Genomic DNA, 19,551 nt, shown 5'->3' with positions numbered 1-19,551 from the left:
CGGTGAACTTGGTTTTACCAAAGATGGTAGCGTGATTTTCTTTTTTATTTATTTATTAGGTTATACAGTCAAACCTCTCTATAACAGCCTCGTTTGTTCTTAATATTCTTGGATGTTATAGCTAAGTGTTGTTATTGTTTGACCCAAAAGTAAGTTAATACTTTCTAAGCAAATCAATCGATGTAGATGAAGGGGTAAATCGTAGTGGAAGATAATAAACCCTAGGATGATCTTGAATTTCTGATATCCTAGATGTGAACTATGATTTCGACTACCGAAATCCCCACAGACGGCGCCAAATTGTTTGAACCAAAAGTAAGTTAATACTTTCTAAGCAAATCAATCGATGTAGATGAAGGGGTAAATCATAGTGGAAGATAATAAACCCTAGGATGATCTTGAATATAGAATCAGATGACAATAGTGTAAACAAGGTTAATGAGAGAAAGTGATAAACTTCTCAAAGATAAGAGAGAGATAATGTTAGAGAGAGAGAAAAAAGAGAGATTCTATTTCCAGTAGTCCAAAAGTCCCCCTTTTACAAGGCTTGGATCCTCTTTATATAATAGAGGATTCTTGCTCGAATATTAAAAGGCAAAAAATGAAGCACGTGCTATGGAGTGGCCGACGTGATCGTGAAGTCGTCCCTCTTGTCGTTCATAGGTCGCCCTTTTAGTCGGACTTACGCACACTCGGTCGGTCGTGCTGGCTTGAAGAACGTGGTTGGTCAAATTCGACCCTATCCAGTTAGTCCCTCCGCTCGTCGGGGTCGCAGCGAATGCGTCCTCGATGGGCGGGATCGATACCTCCGTTCCGGGAGAGTTTGACTTTGTCAATGACTTGTGACGTGACAAGCAGGGGACAGTAATCATGACTGTCAGATTGTTGAAGCGAAACGCCCTTCCTCGTGTGACGTCAGCATTCATATGCGTCATCATTGTGCGTATTCTCGAGGCAAGGGGATCAGAAGCTTTTGGCGCCTGGTTTCCTGTGCCGATTCGACGTCTGCTCCTTCGATTCTGGCGCCAACCAGCCCTATAAATAGGAGAAGGGTTTAACTTGATTCGAACTTTGGTCATTTGCAAGAGAGTTCCAGACCTTCAATACATGATTCTTTTGTTGGGTTGCGCTTAGCTCTTTCCTTCACTGAAAGCCATACATAAACCTTGCCGATCTAACGAGAGGGTCCCGGCGGCTGCCCCTTCGAACGTGCCGCTGCCTTCTGACGGTGGAGAAGTGGGGGAAGAAGACGTCAGTCCTCTCACTGTGGAGGCATTACTGCCAAAACATATATTATCTCGGAGTGATTTTAGTAAAGATTCCCCCATACTGACTCCAGAGTTTTCGGAGTCGTTACAGAACCACTTGGATGATCTCCGCACGAAGTATGGCATACTTGCCTATGTAGAGATGGTTCCGGCGGGGAGGGATTACGTGGACGTTCACCGGCCAGGATATTGTGCCTTTTCTGAATACTCCTTCTCGATTGGTTACAGCCTCCCTCTTTTCCCATTGGCGGAGGAGTTTTTTCGGTTCTATAATGTGTGTCCGGCTCAACTTACGGCGTATACTCTGAAGGTGTTTCGGCTGCTTACTAAGTACGCGGAGTTGGCCGGATGCGAAGTCACGGTCCATCACCTCCTTCAGCTATTCAATGCCTGCTATCTAAGGGGGACCATGGTGCATCTGAGAGGCCGTGGCACGAAAGGGTTGGTGGTCAAAACCGACGACGGAGCGAGTCGTGGGTTCTGGCGCAAGTATTTTTTTATTAGGGCCGAGCACATGGTCTCTAATCCTGCCGGGTTCCCAGAGAGGTGGAACTCGAAACGTAAGTATTTATAGTTTGTCAGTTTCTGTGTTACTTCGTGACTGTTGCCATTCTGACCTTTATATTGCAGCTATGGCTCACCCGCCCCGGCCCGTTGCCAACCTTAGGAAATGGGTTATGGGCTTGCTTCCTTACGCGGAAGAGACCCGCACTTGGCCTGCCTTCTTGCAGCGTTACGACCCCAAAGTCTCTTCAGGTAGATTTTCGATTTTTGCTTTGTAAATTCTGCAACTTTGCTTACTTATTTTAATGGCGACAGGTCGAGGCGCTTCCAGGAAGAGGGTGTCGGTCCCCGCTCCCCATCGATTTGACGTTGCCTCGGCCGCTCATGACATACTGGTTGAGTCTGTCCGAGGGGATCCTTCTCCAGCTCCTTTACAGGGGGCCACATCTATGACCATGGTTATGTGGGAGTCGGCATCGCTGGTGCCGACTCTGCACCCCGTGGACGGACCCTCTGATGGCGGGGAATCGCTAGACAGAAAATGGAGAAGGCTTGAGAAGGGTAAGGGGTGGCCACCGAGGCCGAAGGAAGTGATGTGCCCCCACCGACGTGCAGACCATTCATGGCCGACGCTATTCGGTCTGGGAGACCGGCTCGTCAGAGGGGTGCTGCTCCCGGTGCTGGTTTCGCACCTGCCGTTGAGGGGGGATCGTCGACCAACGTCGAAGGACCAAGCGAGGGAATGGAGAGATCGGACTCCGACATTGCTCAAGATGATGTCGACGAGTTTGTGGGTGGCCTCACCCACGTGGAGATGACGTCAGATGGGTCCGACCGCCGCGTTACGATTCCGGCGGTTTACAACTTGCTGTTAAACAACGAACAGGTTGCTTCGGCCCTTACCCTGCTGTGTGCCGCCCCCGAGAGCAAGACGCTCAGTACCGTGGAGGATGCGGAGCTGTCACGGAAGGTTTATGGCATGGGTTTGCAGGTAATTCCTTGTTCCCTTTTTTTCCTTCCGCGTGTGGTAAGACTGATTCGAGGCGTGCTCACTTCTGCTTTTCTCTTTAGACCCTTGTTTTGGAGGTGGAGAGGGGGCGCCGTGAGCAGAAACGGATGGCCCTTTATAAGAAGATGCTGAAAAAGTATCGAAGGTATCGCTCTAAGCACAGAGCGGTGGTTGAACGGGGCCAGTCCCAGTTGGAACGTAGGGGGGCCGAGCTGGAGGAGGCAGATAGCGAGCTGATGAAGGCCGTAGCCCGCAACAGCGAGTTGGAGGTGCTTCTCAGAACGAAAGATGACGAGCTTGAGCTGAGCCGTGGGGTGGCAGCGGAGAACATCGACCTGCAGCGGAGGGTGGCGGACTTAACCGCCGAGCTCGATGCTAGGATGGCAGAGAATAATGGACTTTCTCAGCCCTCCTCATCTCGTCCTTCGCCTGGTCGGGGTATGCGTCGTAACGCGCATGAGATGCGGGTATTTGCGGAGGACAAGCTCGACGTATATAGGGAGCTTCATGTCGCGCGCCGGGCGACAGAGGAGGAGGTTCGGGCACGACGAGACGAGGCTCGTGCTGCTCGTGAGGCCTGCGGTTATTACCCCGACTCTCCTGATGGGGAGGGGCCTGCTTCTGAAGACGTCAACCGGCTCGACTCCAGCTCCTGGTACAATGACGTTTACTTCCCAGGGGGTGACGGGCAGTCGTGAACTTGTATAGTGTATATATATATATTTTTTAAGGCTTGTATAGTGTGTTGGAGCTTGTCCATGGGGGCGGATGTAAATATATTTTTGTTGCAATATAGATTTTATTTTTATTGCCTCGTCCATTTGGTGTTTCCCCTTTATTTTTCTTATGTAACGTTTAACCTCCGTAGAGATTGTTCTTATCGTTCGTCGAAGGATCGTGCCGTGACTCGAACGAGATTGAACCGACGTTCGATGGCCTCGGCCATAAGGATGTTGCCTCGATTGTCGTCGAGGTAGTATCCGTCGAAGTTCAAACGAGGTCGAACCGATGTCGATGGCCTTGGCTATTAAGATGTTGCTTCGACTGTCGTCGAAGCGGTATCGAAGTTCGAACGAGGTCGAACCGATATCGATGGCTTTGGCCATTAAGATGTTGCTTCGACTGTCGTCGAAGTGGTATCCACCGAAGTTCGAATGAGGTCGAACCGATGTCGGTGGCCTTGGCCATTAAGATATCTCTTCGACTGTCGTCGAAGCGGTATCCGTCTAAGTTTGAATAAGGTCGAACCGATGTCGATGGCCTTGGCCATTAAGATATTGCTTCGACTGTCGTCGAAGCGGTATCCGTCGAAGTTCGAACGAGGTCGAACCGATGTCGATGGCCTTGGCCATTAAGATGTTGCTTCGACTGTCGTCGAAGCGGTATCCGTCGAAGTTCGAACAAGGTCAAACCGATGTCGAAGGCCTTGGCCATTAAGATGTTGCTTCGACTGTCGTCGAAGCGGTATCCGTCGAAGTTCGAACAAGGTCGAACCGATGTCGATGGCCTTGGCCATTAAGATGTTGCTTCGACTGTCGTCGAAGCGGTATCCGTCGAAGTTCGAACAAGGTCGAACCGATGTCGATGGCCTTGGCCATTAAGATGTTGCTTCGACTGTCGTCGAAGCGGTATCCGTCGAAGTTCGAACGAGGTCGAACCGATGTCGATGGCCTTGGCCATTAAGATGTTAATTCGACTGTCGTCAAAGCAGTATCCGTCGTGGGATGGAGATTCCCGTTCATTCATTGGAGACTTCTGTTCATACAATGGAGATTTCTGTGCATACAATGGAGAATTTTGTTCATTCAATGGAGATTTTTGTACATACAGTGGAGATTTCTGTGCATACAATGGAGAATAATGTGCCTATACTGGAGAGTAACGTGCCTATGATGGAGAGTAACTAGTGTAGTCCCTTCACTATATTGGCTCATGGCTCGTGTCGATTGGCCAATATGGTGAATCTGCGCTCCTGTTCCACCGGGTACCCCCTTTGCTGTCTCGTTAAAAACCTCCCCGAGAAAACCCAATTGGGACAAAACTCGGGTCAGGGAAAAACAGTATGACTCAGGAGATGCCTTTCAGAAGTGGAAGTATTTGAGGTGGGCGACGTTCCAATTGTTTTGGAGCGGTTTTCCTTCCATCATTTCTAGTTGGAATGCCCCTTTGTTCGCTGCTGCAATGATTTTGTATGGTCCGTCCCAATTGGTTCCCAATTTCCCTTCGTTCGGATCTCTTGATGCCAGTGTTTTGGCTTTGAGGACATAGTCGCCAACTTTGAGTGATCTTACTTTGGCTTTCTTGTTGTAGTATCTTTCCGCTTGCTGTTTCTGGGCTGTCATCCTTATATGAGCCATGTCTCTTCGTTCTTCGGATTCGTCCAGGTCTTGTAACCTGCTTTCATCGTTATCCGCTCCACTGGTATGGGAATATCTCAGGCTTGGCTCTCCGATCTCGACGGGTATGACTGCGTCGGTCCCATAGACCAGTGAATGCGGTGTTTCTCCCGTGCTGGATTTGGGCGTAGTCCGGTAGGCCCATAATACTTCAGATAATAATTCGGGCCATGACCCTTTAGCGTCTTCGAGCTTCTTTTTCAATATGTTCAATATTGTTTTGTTGGAAGACTCGGCTTGGCCGTTGGCGGCGGGATGATACGGGGTGGAGAGTATCTGTTTGATGTGCTATTTCTCGAAGAATTCTGTTGTTTTTCTTCCGATGAACTGGGGTCCATTGTCACAGCTGATTTCTTTAGGGATGCCGAAGCGGCAAATGATATTTTTCCATATAAAGGCGATGACCTCTTGCTCGCGTATTTGTGCGTACGCACCTGCTTCTACCCATTTAGAAAAATAGTCAGTCAAAACTAGAAGAAAGCGTACCTTTCCTCGTCCTGCCGGTAGAGGGCCGATTATGTCCATTCCCCACTTTATGAAGGGCTATGGCGAGGTGACTGAATGGAGGAGTTCCCCTGCCTGGTGTATCATGGGGGCATATTTTTTGCACTGCTCGCATCTTTGAACATAATCTGCTGCTTCTTTCTTCATGGTAGGCCAGTAATAGCAGGCGCGGATGAGGCATCAAACAAGGGCGCGGTTTCCTGTGTGGGCGCCACAATGGCCTTCGTGCACCTCTTCTAATACTTGCCTTGTTTGATGCAGCCCGAGGCATTTGGCAAGGGGACCTCCGAATGTTCTTTTGTAGAGATCGTGGTTGATCAGGCTGTATCGGGCAGCCTGTACCCGGAGTTTCTTGGCTTCTTTTTTGTCGTGTGGGAGCGTTCCGTCCTGCAGGTAGGATACAAACTGGTTGCGCCAGTCCCAAGTCAAGTTTAAAGAGAATACCTCGACATGGTCGACGGCCGAATGGAGGAGAGTCACCACATTTTCTTTGTTGATATTCTTGGTGGTTGCGGCTAGTTTAGCTAGGCTATCTGCCTCAACGTTTTGTGCCCTGGGGATTTGTTCGAATCGACATTCGTCGAACTCATGCATCAGCTTGCGGATCTCTGATTGGTATTTTTGTAGCCGTTGTTCTTTGATTTGGTAAGTTCCGGTGACTTGATTTACGACAAGTTGGGAGTCGCAGTGGAGGATGAGCCGACGGGCCCCGTATTTGATGGCTAATTTCATGCCTGCAATCACAGCCTCATACTCGACCTCGTTGTTAGTCATCTCGGGACATCGTATGGACTGGCGAATTACTTCGCCCGTGGGGACCTCGAGGACGAGTCCCAGTCCCGATCCCGAGGCATTCGCAGCGCCGTCAGTGTAGAGGGTCCAGAGGTCAGTACGAGCAGAAGCGCGGAGGGCTTCTTGTTCCACCTCTGGCAGTATCCCTGTACTGAAATCGGCGACAAAGTCGGCAAGTACCTGTGACACTATGGCGGTTCTTGGGTGGTAGGTTATGTCATGCTCGCTGAGCTCTATGGCCCATTTGGCGAGCCTACCCGAGAGCTCGGGTTTGTGTAGGATGCCTCTTAGGGGGAAGGTTGTTATTACCTTTATGGGATGGCATTGAAAATAAGGTATGAGCTTTCGTGAAGCCACGACCAGTGCCAGAGCCAGTTTTTCGAGGTGGGGGTACCTCGTTTCGGCATCTATGAGTGTTTTGCTGATATAATAAATAGGGGATTGTGTACCTTTGTTTTTGCGGACCAAGACGGCGCTGACAGCGACTTCGGATACTGCCAGATACACAAGCAGGCACTCGCCTGGGTCTGCTTTGACGAGCAGTGGTGGCGAAGATAGGTATGCTTTCAATTTCTTCAGGGCCTCGATGCATTCTTTGTTCCATTGTAGTCCATGATCTTTCTTCAGCACACTGAAGAATTTATGGCATCTGTCCGAGGACCGCGAGATAAACCTTGATAAGGCGGCTATTCGCCCCGTTAGTTTCTATACCTGTTTCTTGCTGTGCAGAACCTCGGGTATTGTGTCTATAGCCTTAATCTGGTCTGGGTTGACTTCGATGCCTCGTTGCGATACGAGGAAACCTAGAAATTTCCCCGAGGCTACGCCGAAGGCGCATTTTTCTGGGTTCAATTTCATCCCATACTGCCTCAGTATCTCGAAGGCCTTCTTTAAATGGTCGATATGGTCTTCCTTCTTAACCGACTTCACTAGCATGTCGTCGATGTAGACCTCCATTGTCTTACCAAGTTGTTCCTTGAACATCTTGGTGACCAACCTTTGGTATGTTGCACCCGCGTTTTTCAGTCCGAAGGCATCACCTTGTAGCAGTACGTCCCTTGATGGGTGATGAAAGTTGTCTTTTCTTGGTCCTCTTCGGCCATTAAGATTTCGTTATAGCCAGAGTAGGCGTCCAAGAAACTTAACAGCTCGTGCCCTGCTGTTGCATCGATCAGCTGGTCGATATGGGGCAACCGGAAGGAGTCTTTTGGGCATGCCTTGTTTAGGTCGGTGAAGTCTACGCACATTCTCCATTTCCCGTTTTTCTTTTTAACCATGACCACGTTGGCGACCCATTGGGGGTACTTTGATTCCCTGATGGAACCGTTGGCTAGTAGTTTATCTACCTCTTCACTGACCGCCTCGTTGATTGCAGCGTTGAATTTCCTTCTTACCTGCCTTACGGGCGGATAAAGTGGGTCGACGTTCAGCTTGTGAGTGTAGATGTCTTTCGGAATCCCCGGCATATCTGAATGAGAGAAAGCAAATAAATCTGCATGGTTAGTTAAGAATTCGTGGTACTTACCTGGGGTCGGAGAGATTGTGTCCGATGTAGGCTTTCTTTGAACTGTCGGTACCGTCCAATTGTTCTCGATTGTCGCCTTGCAGGTTTCTACGACATCCAGGTCCCTAATAACCTCTGTCGTCGGGTTGATTTTGGTTCCCGACATGGCCGATTGCTATGCTTTCGTGCTTGCTCCCTTCAACTGTTTGGTATGTACGCAATCTTGGGCAATTCGGTAATATTTCTGGGCGGTACGTGGCTCACCTCGAATGCTGAATATTCCCCATGGGGTGGGAAATTTGATTACTTGATAGAGGCTCGAAGGGATGGCCCGCATGGCATGTATCCAGGGACGTCCCATGATGACGTTGTAGGCCGTTTCCTGGTTCATGATGTGGAACGTGGTTTCCAGCGTGACTCCCCCCGCCAGGACGGGCGGTGATATCTCTCCGGAGGTTCTCTCTACTGCATTGTTAAAACCCGTTAGTGTTATGCAACGCGGTATTATCTTATCTTCGAGCCTCATTTGCATGAGGACTCTTGGGTGGATAATACACGTGTCGCTTCCGTCGTCTACCATGATTCTTTTCACATCGGTATCAGCAATGCGTAAAGTTATAACTAAAGCATCATAATGAGGGAAAGACAAACCGTCGGCATCAGACTTATCGAAGGTGATACCATCTTCGAAGTCATCATACCGTTCGTGAGCGATCGTGCGTTTCAACTTGTGTGTGGTGGTGAACTTTACATGGTTGATTGCCGAGTCGTCGCTGCCGCCGACGATCATCTGTATGGTGCGCGCTGGAGAAGGTGGTTTTGGTGGTCCTTGGGATTGGTCGCGTCCTCTGGCGAAATTAGTCCTTCCTTTATCGCTGAGTAGCTCCTTCAGGTATCCCTGGTTCAGCATTCTGACCACCTCCTGCCGTAGACCTATGCAATCTTCGGTTTTGTGTCCTCTTTCCTGATGGAATTCGCATAGGACGTTCGACCTTCTTGCACTAGGGTCTGACTTCATTTTTTGTGGCCACTGCACCTTCGTGCCCAGCTTTTCCAGTGCGTACACTATTTCTGAAGGGGAGACACAAAAGTTATGAGTGGATAATAATGGGGGCATACCTCTTTCATTTCGAAGCGGGGCGACATGTCGCTGCACGGCATCTGGATGTCTTGGAGGAGGCGGGTTAGGAGTTCTGACGTAAGGCTGGTGCCTTTCTCTGTTGAAGCGTGGGAGTGGTTCCCGTCGCCCGTCGTTGCGTCGGTCCCTCCTTACTTCTGATTGTATGGACGTTAGTCGTTGGGTTGGGCCGTTAAGGTCGTCTTCATCCGCTCTGACTTCGGCGCAATAGGCATTGTGGATCTCTTCCCACGTGGTGGGGGGATACTTCATGAGCCGATTGAGCAGCTTTTTGGTTGCTTTGGATCCATCTCTGTTCAGCCCGTTTTGGAAAGCTGCCACCGCCATTCCTTCTGATACGTTTGGCAGTCCCATTCTTACCCTGTTGAATCGTGCCAGGAAGTCCCTGAGTCCTTCACCCGTTGTTTGCCTGATGGCGAAGATGTCGTTGACCCTAGCTTCGGCTTTCTTTGCTCCTGCGTGGGCGGTGGCGAACTTGTCCGCCATCTCTTCGAACGTTGATATCGATCTGGCCGGCAACTGAGAGTACCATGTGAGTGCTCCTCCCGTCAAAGTCTCCCCAAACTTTTTCAGCAACACAGATGGCACCTGTTCTTTCGATAGGTCATTGCCTTTTACGGCGGTCACGTAATGAATCAGGTGATCTTCTGGATCCGTGGTCCCGTCGTATATTTTCAAGTATGGTGGCATCTTGAAGGTTTTGGGGATTGGGTGAGGAGCAGCTTCCTCATTATATGGTTGCTCGACGAATCTCCCCATATCGCGTTTCGGCAGTAGCTTAGGGGCGCCAGGTATCTTGTCTACCCTCTCCTGGTGCTCCTTCATTTGATCACGAAGTGCTTTATTCTCGTTCTCCATCTCCTCCATTTTCTTAAGGATGGCTGTGAGCGCATCGTTGCTTGTATTGGAGTCAGTGTGGGCGTTACCTGTTCGTGCAACGCTGGGCTCTCCGATGGTGGTGGTGATTTCTGCCATCAATGGATCTGTGATATTTCCCTGAGGTGGTTTCTCGAGCATGCTACTTAGAGTGTTTGTTAACCATTCCTCTAGTAGCTTTTTGACTACTGGGGGCATTTCCGTTGCTGCAGGTGTAGAAGTCCCTCTTTCATTTCGTTAGATCTTCAAGTGAGGAGGGTGAGATCTCCCCCTCCGGTATGTTACTTGGTGTTATATTTGCGGTGTTTTCTCTGCCTGCTTTGTTGAGTGGGCCTATGAGGTTGGTTGAGATGTCTGCTATCATCTTCAACCTTGACTCTTTGTCTGCCATTTGTTAGTTTCTATGAGATCTGAAGAACAACGATGGTTGTTTCTGATATCCTAGATGTGAACTATGATTTCAACTACCGAATTCCCCACAGATGGCGCCAAATTGTTTGACCCAAAAGTAGGTTAATACTTTTCAAGCAAATCAATCAATGTAGATGAAGGGGTAAATCGTAGTAGAAGATAATAAACCCTAGGATGATCTTGAATATAGAATCAGATAACAATAGGATAAACAAAGTTGATGAGAGAAAGTGATAAACTTCTGAAAGATAAGAGAGATAATGTTTGAGAGAGAGAGAAGAGAGAGATTGTATTTTCAGTAGTGCCCCTTTTTACAGGGCTTAGATCCTCTTTATATAATAGAGGATCCTTGCTCGAATATTAAAAGGCAAAAATTAAAGTACATGTTATGGAGCGGCCGACGTGATCTTGGAGTTGTCCCTCTTGTTTCTCATAGGTCGCTCTTCTAGCCGGGCTTACGCACACTCGATCGGTCGTGCTGGCTTGAAGAACGTAGTTGGTCAAATTCGACCCCATACATCCATAAGCTTCTAATACCACATAAATGACTTCAGTTTCAATGGCTTTGAGAAATTATACAGATTGCTCAGTCTAGTAATTTATGTTCAACGGGGTTTTTTCCTTTTCAATAATTATATTCAAACTCTAGTAGTTCTAAAAGAGAATTTAATGTTTTCATGTTGTAGTTCTTCTATTTGGGGGAACTGGATTTCTCTGAGGTACCAATTAAGTTAAGCATTTTATTTCTCCTCTAGGCAATTTGAAAATACAAGATGCAAAAAGTACTAAATGATGCAGAGAAACGCCTGTGGAATGTTAGACGTTAAAAAAATCTACTGATAATAATATGCTGGTGTGAATTTTCTGTGTATTCCAATAATTATTTTTACAGGTATAAATACAAGAGAATGAAGGAATAATGAAATCCTATTTATACATTTGTCTATTTTCTACTAGCTAATGTGTAACTACCATTCCCTGCTATACATCAATAAAATTTCCTTTTATCTAATTACAATACACGTATGAAAGATCTATCTAGAGAGTGCCACTGATACTCAAAGGTAAGTTCTATAAAGTGGTGGTTAGACCGGCTATGATGTATGGGGCTGAGTGTTGGCCTGTTAAGAACTCACATATCCAGAAGATGAAAGTAGCAGAAATGAGGATGTTGAGGTGGCTGTGCGGGTACACTAGGATGGATAAGATTAGGAATGATGATATTTGGGAGAAGGTGCACGTGGCTTCCATTGATGACAAGATGCAGTAAGCGAGGCTAAGATGGTTTGGGCATGTTCAGAGGAGAAGCCCAGATGCTCCGGTAAGGAGGTGTGAGCGGCTGGTTGTGGAGGGCATGAGAAGAGGTAGAGGGCGGCCTAAGAAGTATTGGGGAGAGGGGATCAGGCAGGATATGGCGAGGCTTCAGATTTTCGAGGACATGACACTTGATAGGAAGATGTGGAGGTCGAGTATTAGGGTTGTAGGTTAGGAGGTAGTTGAGTCTTGCCTTACTTCGTGCCATTGTGAGACTAGTCTAGAAGGGTTTTTGTCTAAGATAGCTAGTGGCAATTGTGTCTTAATATTTCGCCTTTCAGTGCAGGACCTATTTACTAGCTACCGCTTTTGCTTTACATCTTTCTTCTGGATTTCATGTTGTTCCTATTTTTCCTATGATTTATGTGGTAACACTAATATTGTCTCCTTTTGTCTTTTTGTTTTCTTGAGCCGAGGGTCTTTTGAAAACAGCCTCTCTACTCCTTCGGGATAGGGATAAGGTATGCGTACACACTACCCTCCCCAAACCCCATTAGTGGGATTTTACTGGGTTGTTATTGTTGTATGAAAGATCTATCTAGAAGATGCAAAATAAAATGCTTGACAGCTGTGTAATCTCTTCTAATATCAATGGCTAGGATTGAATCAATCAATTAATAGATGAACGGTCATGATGCTTGATTATATATCTTGAATCTTTCAGACACTTCAAAGTCTTCAAAGTCTGACCAAAGTCGATCAACTTCACATTTCATCTCTGCTTCATCTTGTCTTCTTCTTTCAATTTTTGAGTCTTCTATAAATCAAAATCACCTGGTAAACCATCTAAAATTCCTATGCCAACATCCCCCCTCAAGTTGGAGGGTGGAGAAATCACCCCCAACTTGCGCAAAACAGATATGTAAGTAGAGCCGAAAAGGGGTTTCGTGAAAACATAGCGAGTTGAGAATTTGACGGAACGAGCGACAGAGAAATCAAGCCAGCCAGGTATTGTTGCCGCACAAAGTGGGAATCAAGGTCAACATGCTTGGTACGCTCATGGAATACGACATTTTTGGCGATATGAATCGGCGCTTGACTATTGGAGTGAAGCGGCACCAGAAGTGGCGGAGAGATGGATAAATCCTGTAGGAGGCGTACAAGCTAGGTGATTTCAGCCACCACACGGTGCATGGACCGGTATTCAGCTTCAGCCGATGACAAAGGAACCAAAGACTGTTTCTTTGACTTCCATGAAACTGGAGATCCTCCTAGAGTGATGAAATACCCGTTGATGGAGCGTCGAGAGTAAGGGCATCGTCCCCAATCAGAATCACAGAAAGCTGGTAGGTCAAAAGAGGAACTTGAAACAAGAATAAGACCATACTTAGATCTGTGAGCAAATATCCCAAACAACGCAAAGCTACTTCAAAATGGGGAACACAGAGAGCCTGCATATATTGGCTCAAGAGCTGAACAACAAAAGAAAGGTCTGGGAGTGTATGAGTGATATAATTATGCTTCACAACAAGTTTGCAGTAAAGAGTGGGGTTAGGAAATAGTTCACTAGTGTCTGCTAAAGAGACGTGTATGGATCAAGAGGAGAGGCAACAGGCTTGGAATCTAAACAATCAAACTCAGACAACAAATCCAAGGTAAACTTTCTTTGGCTTAAAATTATTCCTTGTGGCTCTCTTATGATTTCCTTTCCAAGAATATGATGCGCCTTGCCCAAGTCCTTAATTTTGAATTCAGAATCAAGGAAAAACTTGATCGAATTTACCTCAGAAGGAACATTCCATGTTAATAGTATGTCGTCAACGTAGACGGCAATAATAGAGATATGACCTTCTGAGGATTTCAAGAAAAGAGAGTAGTCATTAAGCGAGTGAGAGTAGCCTTTAAAGTAGAGGATTGTTGTGAGCCGGGCATACCATTGCCTAGAGGCTTGCCGCAACCCATATAGGGATTTTCTTACTTTGCAAACATGGTTAGGAGATGGAGAAGACATGCCGGGAGAGAACTTCATGTATACTTCCTCTTGTAAATCACCATGCAAAAATGCATTGTTGACATCTAACTGTGAGATGTCCCAACCCTTCTTCACTGCCACTATTAGCAAGCATCGAATGGTAGTCATCTTCACTATTGGAGAATAAGTCCCAGTAAAGTCAATACCTCTCTTTGTATGTCACCCCTGATAACGAAACGAGCATTAAACCTCTCCAATGTCCCATCTTGCTTGTATTTCACCTTGTAAATCCATTTGCAAGGTAGGGCCTCTCTGTCTTTAGGTAATTGGACTACTTCCCAATTGTTATTAGATTCCAGGGCTTGAAGTACCTTGACATGGCCTCTTGCCAACCCGGATGCAAGGAAGCTTGAGAATAGGTAGTAGGCTCAGAAATATGGGATACTAAATTTAGGAGAGACTTATTTGAATGAGTTAAAGTTGAGAAGGGTTAAAAATTTGGAGAAACTGAAGAAGAAAAACAACTAGAGGAGACATTAATTAAGTGAACAAGGTTACACACATAATCATTAAGATAACTTGGTACATGATTATCTCTAAGAGATCTTATAAGAGTTGGCTGAGCAGGAGTAGGAGAATGAGGAGAAATAGAAGGGGAAGGGTGAGGTAACAGAGAATCTGGTGAAGTGGAGTAATTAGGAAAGGTTATAGGAGAGGAAGTGACTGAAGGTGGACTTGAAAAAGAATTTGAGGGAATATGAGTGATAGGTGAATACTGTGGGGAAGAGGGAGATGAAATTGAACTGGACTTGGGAGGAACAAAAATAGAAATAGAAGAAGAAGAGAGATCCTGACTAGGTAGGGGAGAGGTAATAGGAAAAATGGAAGAGTGTTCTTGGTGCAGAAAAGGAAAAATGGTTTCATGAAAAATGACATCTCTAGAAATAAAGATGTTCTTGGTTTTTAAATTAAGCAACTTGTACCTTTTCTTCCTAAAAGGGTACCCCAGAAAAATACATTTGACTGACCTTGGATCTAATTTGGTTCTATGAACTGCCAGAGTAGATGCATAACAAAGGCATCCAAATGGTTTCAAAATTTGATAGGAAGGTTCCTGTCCAAATAAAACCTCACAAGGTGTTCTATTTTTCAAAACTTTGGTGGGAAATCTATTGATTAGGTAGGTGGATGTTAACAGGCATTCTCCCCAATAGATAGTAGGTAAATTGGATTGAAAGAGTAGTGCTCTACAAGTTTCTAGCAAATGTCTGTATTTTCTCTCAACAAAACCATTTAGTTGGGGTGAATGAACACAACTGGTCTGATGTTCTATCCTTTTTTATACAAAAAATTCAGGATATTGAGGAGTGGATCCAAGTTCTAAAGCATTACCAGTCCTGATTGCTTTTACTTTAGTATGAAATTGTCTATCAGTCATTGCCAAGAAATGTTTGAGTACAGGGAAAGCATTAGACTTAGTGCTTAGAAGAAAAGTCCAAGTCCCTCTACTAAAGTCATCAACAATAGTGAGGAAGTATATAAAACCATCATCGGTAGGAGTTTTATAAGTGTCATGACCCAAAACCAACCGTCGTGATAACGCCTATTGTGGAACTAGGCAAGCCACTATTCAACCATCTCAGCAAAGTAAAAGTTTTGAAAATAAAGACGGAAGCAATTAATATTTAAGAAAAAACTTTTTGAAATAGAAATAAATCCACAACACAATAAAGTCTATCCCAAAATCGGGGTTTCACCAAGTACATGAGCATCTATTCCAGAATACAGTCTACTACAATGACTAGGGAATAAGAACCGAAATACAGACAAATATAATAAAGGAGAGTCAAGGCCTGCAAACACCATGCAACTACCTCGATAGTCTCCGAGATTTGACTCCTCAATCAGCAGCTGCCATGATCGGAAGCACCTGGATCTGCACACAAGGTGCAGGTTGTAGCGTATGTACAACCAACTCAATAAGTAACAATCCAACCTTTTGACTGAAAGGTAGTGACGAACTCAACCGACACAGTTCAAAATAGAAATAACAGTGCAGAAACGTAAGCATGCTTTCAAGTTCAATAGAGAGCTCAAAACAGTAAAATAGATCAATTCTGAATGATATAAAGAATACTTTACTACTTCTACATGCCAAATGCACATGTTGTATGTGATGCACCATGTTGATAGCCTCATGTGCTCACACTCTCAAATGCTCAATCACTCAGTACTGTATATGGCCCGTACGACCCAGGAAAGATCCATCCCGAAATATATACATCACTGACCATTAGTCACCTAGTACTTAGTAGGGCCAATCCAGCCCGTGGAGAAGATCCATCTCCAGGTATATAACGCTTCGGACAAGATCCAAGTCCAGGGAAGATCCATCCCTCAACAATATCAACCGCGCTCACTGGGGTGTAATCAGACTCCGGAGGGGTTCTTTCATCCCAAGCGCTATCATAAATCAGTATAACCGCTATGGCGTGCAGCCTGATCCCATAAATGTCGCTCATAATTAGGCTCTCGGCCTCACTCAATCATCAATCTCTCCAGTCTCACTCACGGGCTCACAAATGTCATGAAACTAGCCCGAACATGATGACATGATGTATCAATAAATAACAACAGAGACTAAGATATGATATGAAATGAATGAACATGACTGAGTATGAAATATCAATGAGATCAGTAAGTCAACAGCAATAAACGACCACTATGGGTCCCAACAGTACCAACATATAGCCTAAACATGATCGCTAGCATGATTGACAGTTTAGTTATCTTATCACATGGTGAAAACACGGATATCAACAAGATAGGACCACTTTACAGTGCCATGTGATCGACCAGGTCCCAATTCACATGGTGCACGCCCGCACGCCCGTCACTTGTCATGTGCGTCACCCTAATACCAATCACATAACACATAATTCGGGGTTTTGAACCCTCAGAACCAAGTTTGAAAGTGTTACTTACCTCAATCCGGGCAAAACTCTACTCCAACATGCCTTTGCCTCTCAAATCGGTCTCCAAACGTCTCGAATCTAGCCACAAGCAGTACAATACAATCAATATGGGCTAAAGGAATCAATTCCAGAAGAAAGATACGAATTTATATGCCAAAATCCGAATTTGGCCAAAAGCCTGTCCCAGGGCCCACGTCTTGAAATCCGACAAAAGTCACAAAACCCGAAAGCCCATTCCCTCACAAGTCCAACCGTACAATTTTTATCAAAATCCAACACCAAATCGTCACCTAAAACCCCTGAATCCACTCTCCAAGTCCCTAGCCTCAAACTCCTAAATTTTTACCTCAAAACCACACAATCTAGGTGGGCAAAAAAATGGGGAAACAAGATTATTGATCAAAAACGGGTACAAGAAGCCTACCTCAAGAATCCTGTCAGGACCCAATTCCATTATAGGCCGTGATGGTGCCCAACATAGTTGTTAGGCAAGCCAACACCGATCACCTAGTGGTATTCTATTTAAATAAATTATTAAGTAATAAAATTTTCCTTATTTGTTAAAAAGAATTAGAAAATTGCAAGCTAAACATAAATAAACCGAAGCAATAAGTACTAATCAGAATCATGTAAGCAAACCCAAAATCATAGTCTACTAGTGAGTGTGCCAAGATCTGGTGTCACAAGTGTGTGGGCAATCTAGTAGAATATATCAAAAGAATGCTGCTAGCCTACTGTCTAAGAGAAAATAGACAGAAAAGTAAAACATAAGGAAGACTCCAACTGCTGCAGATCGGCTCGAAAGGCAGCTCACCGTGAAGTCTCGAAGTGGGGATCAACTACGCGCGCCGGACGGGTAACTAGATGCACCTGCCTCAGATCTTGTACAATTAAGTACAGAAGCGTAGTATGAGTACATAAACAATATGTACCCAGTAAGTATCCAGTCTAACCTCGAAGAAGTAGTAACGAGGGGTCGACTTGACACTTTCTAGGGCTAACAATAATATAATTAAAGTGTTATGCTAAGCACGGATATCATGAATAATACTAATATTCAATAACAGGAAGTGATAAGTTCTTCTTTCACAATCATAATTTCAATTTCAGTCATATCGTTTAACAATTTATATTTCAAGGCATTTAAGTAGTATAAATCATGGAGAGTTCAAACTAATTAACATGCACAATTATGCCGAGGTCGTATGGCCCGGCCCAACATAATATTAAATTGTGCACTACAGGAGGGTCAAACGGCGCGAACCACAGATGCATCTATTTACTACCGAGGCGCTCAGCCCGATCAACAAATAACAGTTATTTTAAAGAAAACACAAGTTTCTCATTTACAGTCAAGTATCTCATACAAACCTTCAAGTAAGTGAATTTATCCTGATACAATTCATTTTTATAAATTTCTAACATGACTTAGGTGATTATATTAGCAAGTAAGGACGGAAACATTCCAATTATAGCATGATACGGATCCTAATTTGACGCCAGACGACTCGAAACTAGTCAAACATTACATAAACTAATCAATCTATGCTCAAAAGTTCATATTTCAACTATTAAAGTGATCAGCCAACCCAAATTGCAAGATTCCTAAAATTCACCCCCCGGGCCCACATGCTCGGATTCAAGAAATTTTCGAAGAATGTTGTTACCCATAACCTTAGGAAACATAAATATATGATTTTCACTATGTTTCATAATAAATTTTGTGTTCAAATCTTGGTTTATCAAAACCCTAGGTTTTCCTCTAAACCCTTGTTTTTCACTAATTTTTACATGTTAATCTACCCATAATCTAGGTATTAAACTCACATTTGGTAGGAATTACTTACCTCCAAAAGCTAGTTCGAAATCCCCTATTTGAGAGCTCTCTATTCACCCAAGTGTGTAAGAAAATGAGTCAAAAATGCCTAACTCCCGTATTAAATGAAGTGCACTACCCCAGCGATTTTTGCACCTACGGTGCGTTGGCCGCATCTGCGGACGAGGGTCCACTTCTGCGAATTGGCTGGGCTGGCTGGGGTCTCTTCTGCAGACGGGCTCCCTCTCCTGCAGTCCTGCTTCTACGGAAAGGGCGCCGCATCTGTGGAAACTGGGTTGCCCTCCTTGGGCCGCATCTACGAGCTCGTACCTGCGGCTGACCAACCGCAAGTGCAGTAATGACAGCAGCTGGAGCTTCAGCTCTTGCTCCAAACTTTCAACTTGGTTCGGGCCTCATCTGATTGACGTTCGAGGCCCCTGGGACCCCGCCTGAGCGTACCAACAAGTTCGTAATCATAAAACGGACTTGCTCGAACTCTCGGAATGCCCGAAACAACATTAAAACTAAGAATCACACCCTAAAACCAATTGAATCAAACTTAAGAACTTCAAGTTCTTCAATTTACTTCTAATCCGCAGAAACGTACTTATACTACCCGGAATGACACCAAATTCTGCGTGCAAGTCTTAAATGACATTACAGAACTATTCCCGGCCTTGGAATTCCATTTGGACCTCGATATCTCCAAAAACCCCTCCAAACCAAATTTAAAAGAACTTCTAAAACCTTCAAGAACCAACTTTAACTATTAGGCGCCAAAACACTCCCGGGTCATCCAAAACTCGATCCGAACATACGCCCAAGTTTGAAATCATCATACGAACCTATTGGAACCATCAAATCCAGATTTCGAGGTCATTTACACAACATGTTGACCGAAGTCAAACTTGGCCTTTTAAGCCAACCTTAAGGAACCAAGTGTTCCGATTTCAACCCAAACTCTTCCAAATTCCGAAGTACCCATCCCCGTAAGTCATAAATCAGTAAAAGCAAGTACGGGAAGTCTCATTTAGGGGAACGGGGTTCTAGAAAGTAAAACGATCGGTCGGGTTGTTACATTCTCCACCTCTTAAACAAACGTTCGTCCTCGAACGGGTCTAGATTCATACCT

At 45.3% G+C, this 19,551-nt stretch overlaps 2 protein-coding genes across 2 annotated transcripts; both read right to left on the bottom strand.

Moving 5' to 3' along the window:
- On the bottom strand, positions 6,568-8,143 carry LOC109235935. The gene is made up of 5 exons (XM_019402179.1): positions 7,999-8,143; positions 7,798-7,941; positions 7,185-7,513; positions 6,923-7,104; positions 6,568-6,619 (listed from the first exon to the last, which is right to left on the bottom strand). The coding sequence occupies exons 1-5, from the start codon at positions 8,141-8,143 to the stop codon at positions 6,568-6,570; spliced, it is 852 nt and encodes a 283-aa protein (XP_019257724.1).
- On the bottom strand, positions 12,821-13,796 carry LOC109235934 (uncharacterized mitochondrial protein AtMg00810-like). Its single transcript, XM_019402178.1, has 2 exons — positions 13,243-13,796; positions 12,821-13,049 (listed from the first exon to the last, which is right to left on the bottom strand). The coding sequence occupies exons 1-2, from the start codon at positions 13,794-13,796 to the stop codon at positions 12,821-12,823; spliced, it is 783 nt and encodes a 260-aa protein (XP_019257723.1).

Source organism: Nicotiana attenuata, chromosome 12 (genome assembly GCF_001879085.1).
Source record: "Nicotiana attenuata strain UT chromosome 12, NIATTr2, whole genome shotgun sequence".
Lineage (NCBI taxonomy): Eukaryota > Viridiplantae > Streptophyta > Magnoliopsida > Solanales > Solanaceae > Nicotiana > Nicotiana attenuata.
Note: the sequence above shows the minus strand (reverse complement) of the source record. Positions and strands in the feature narration are given on the sequence as shown.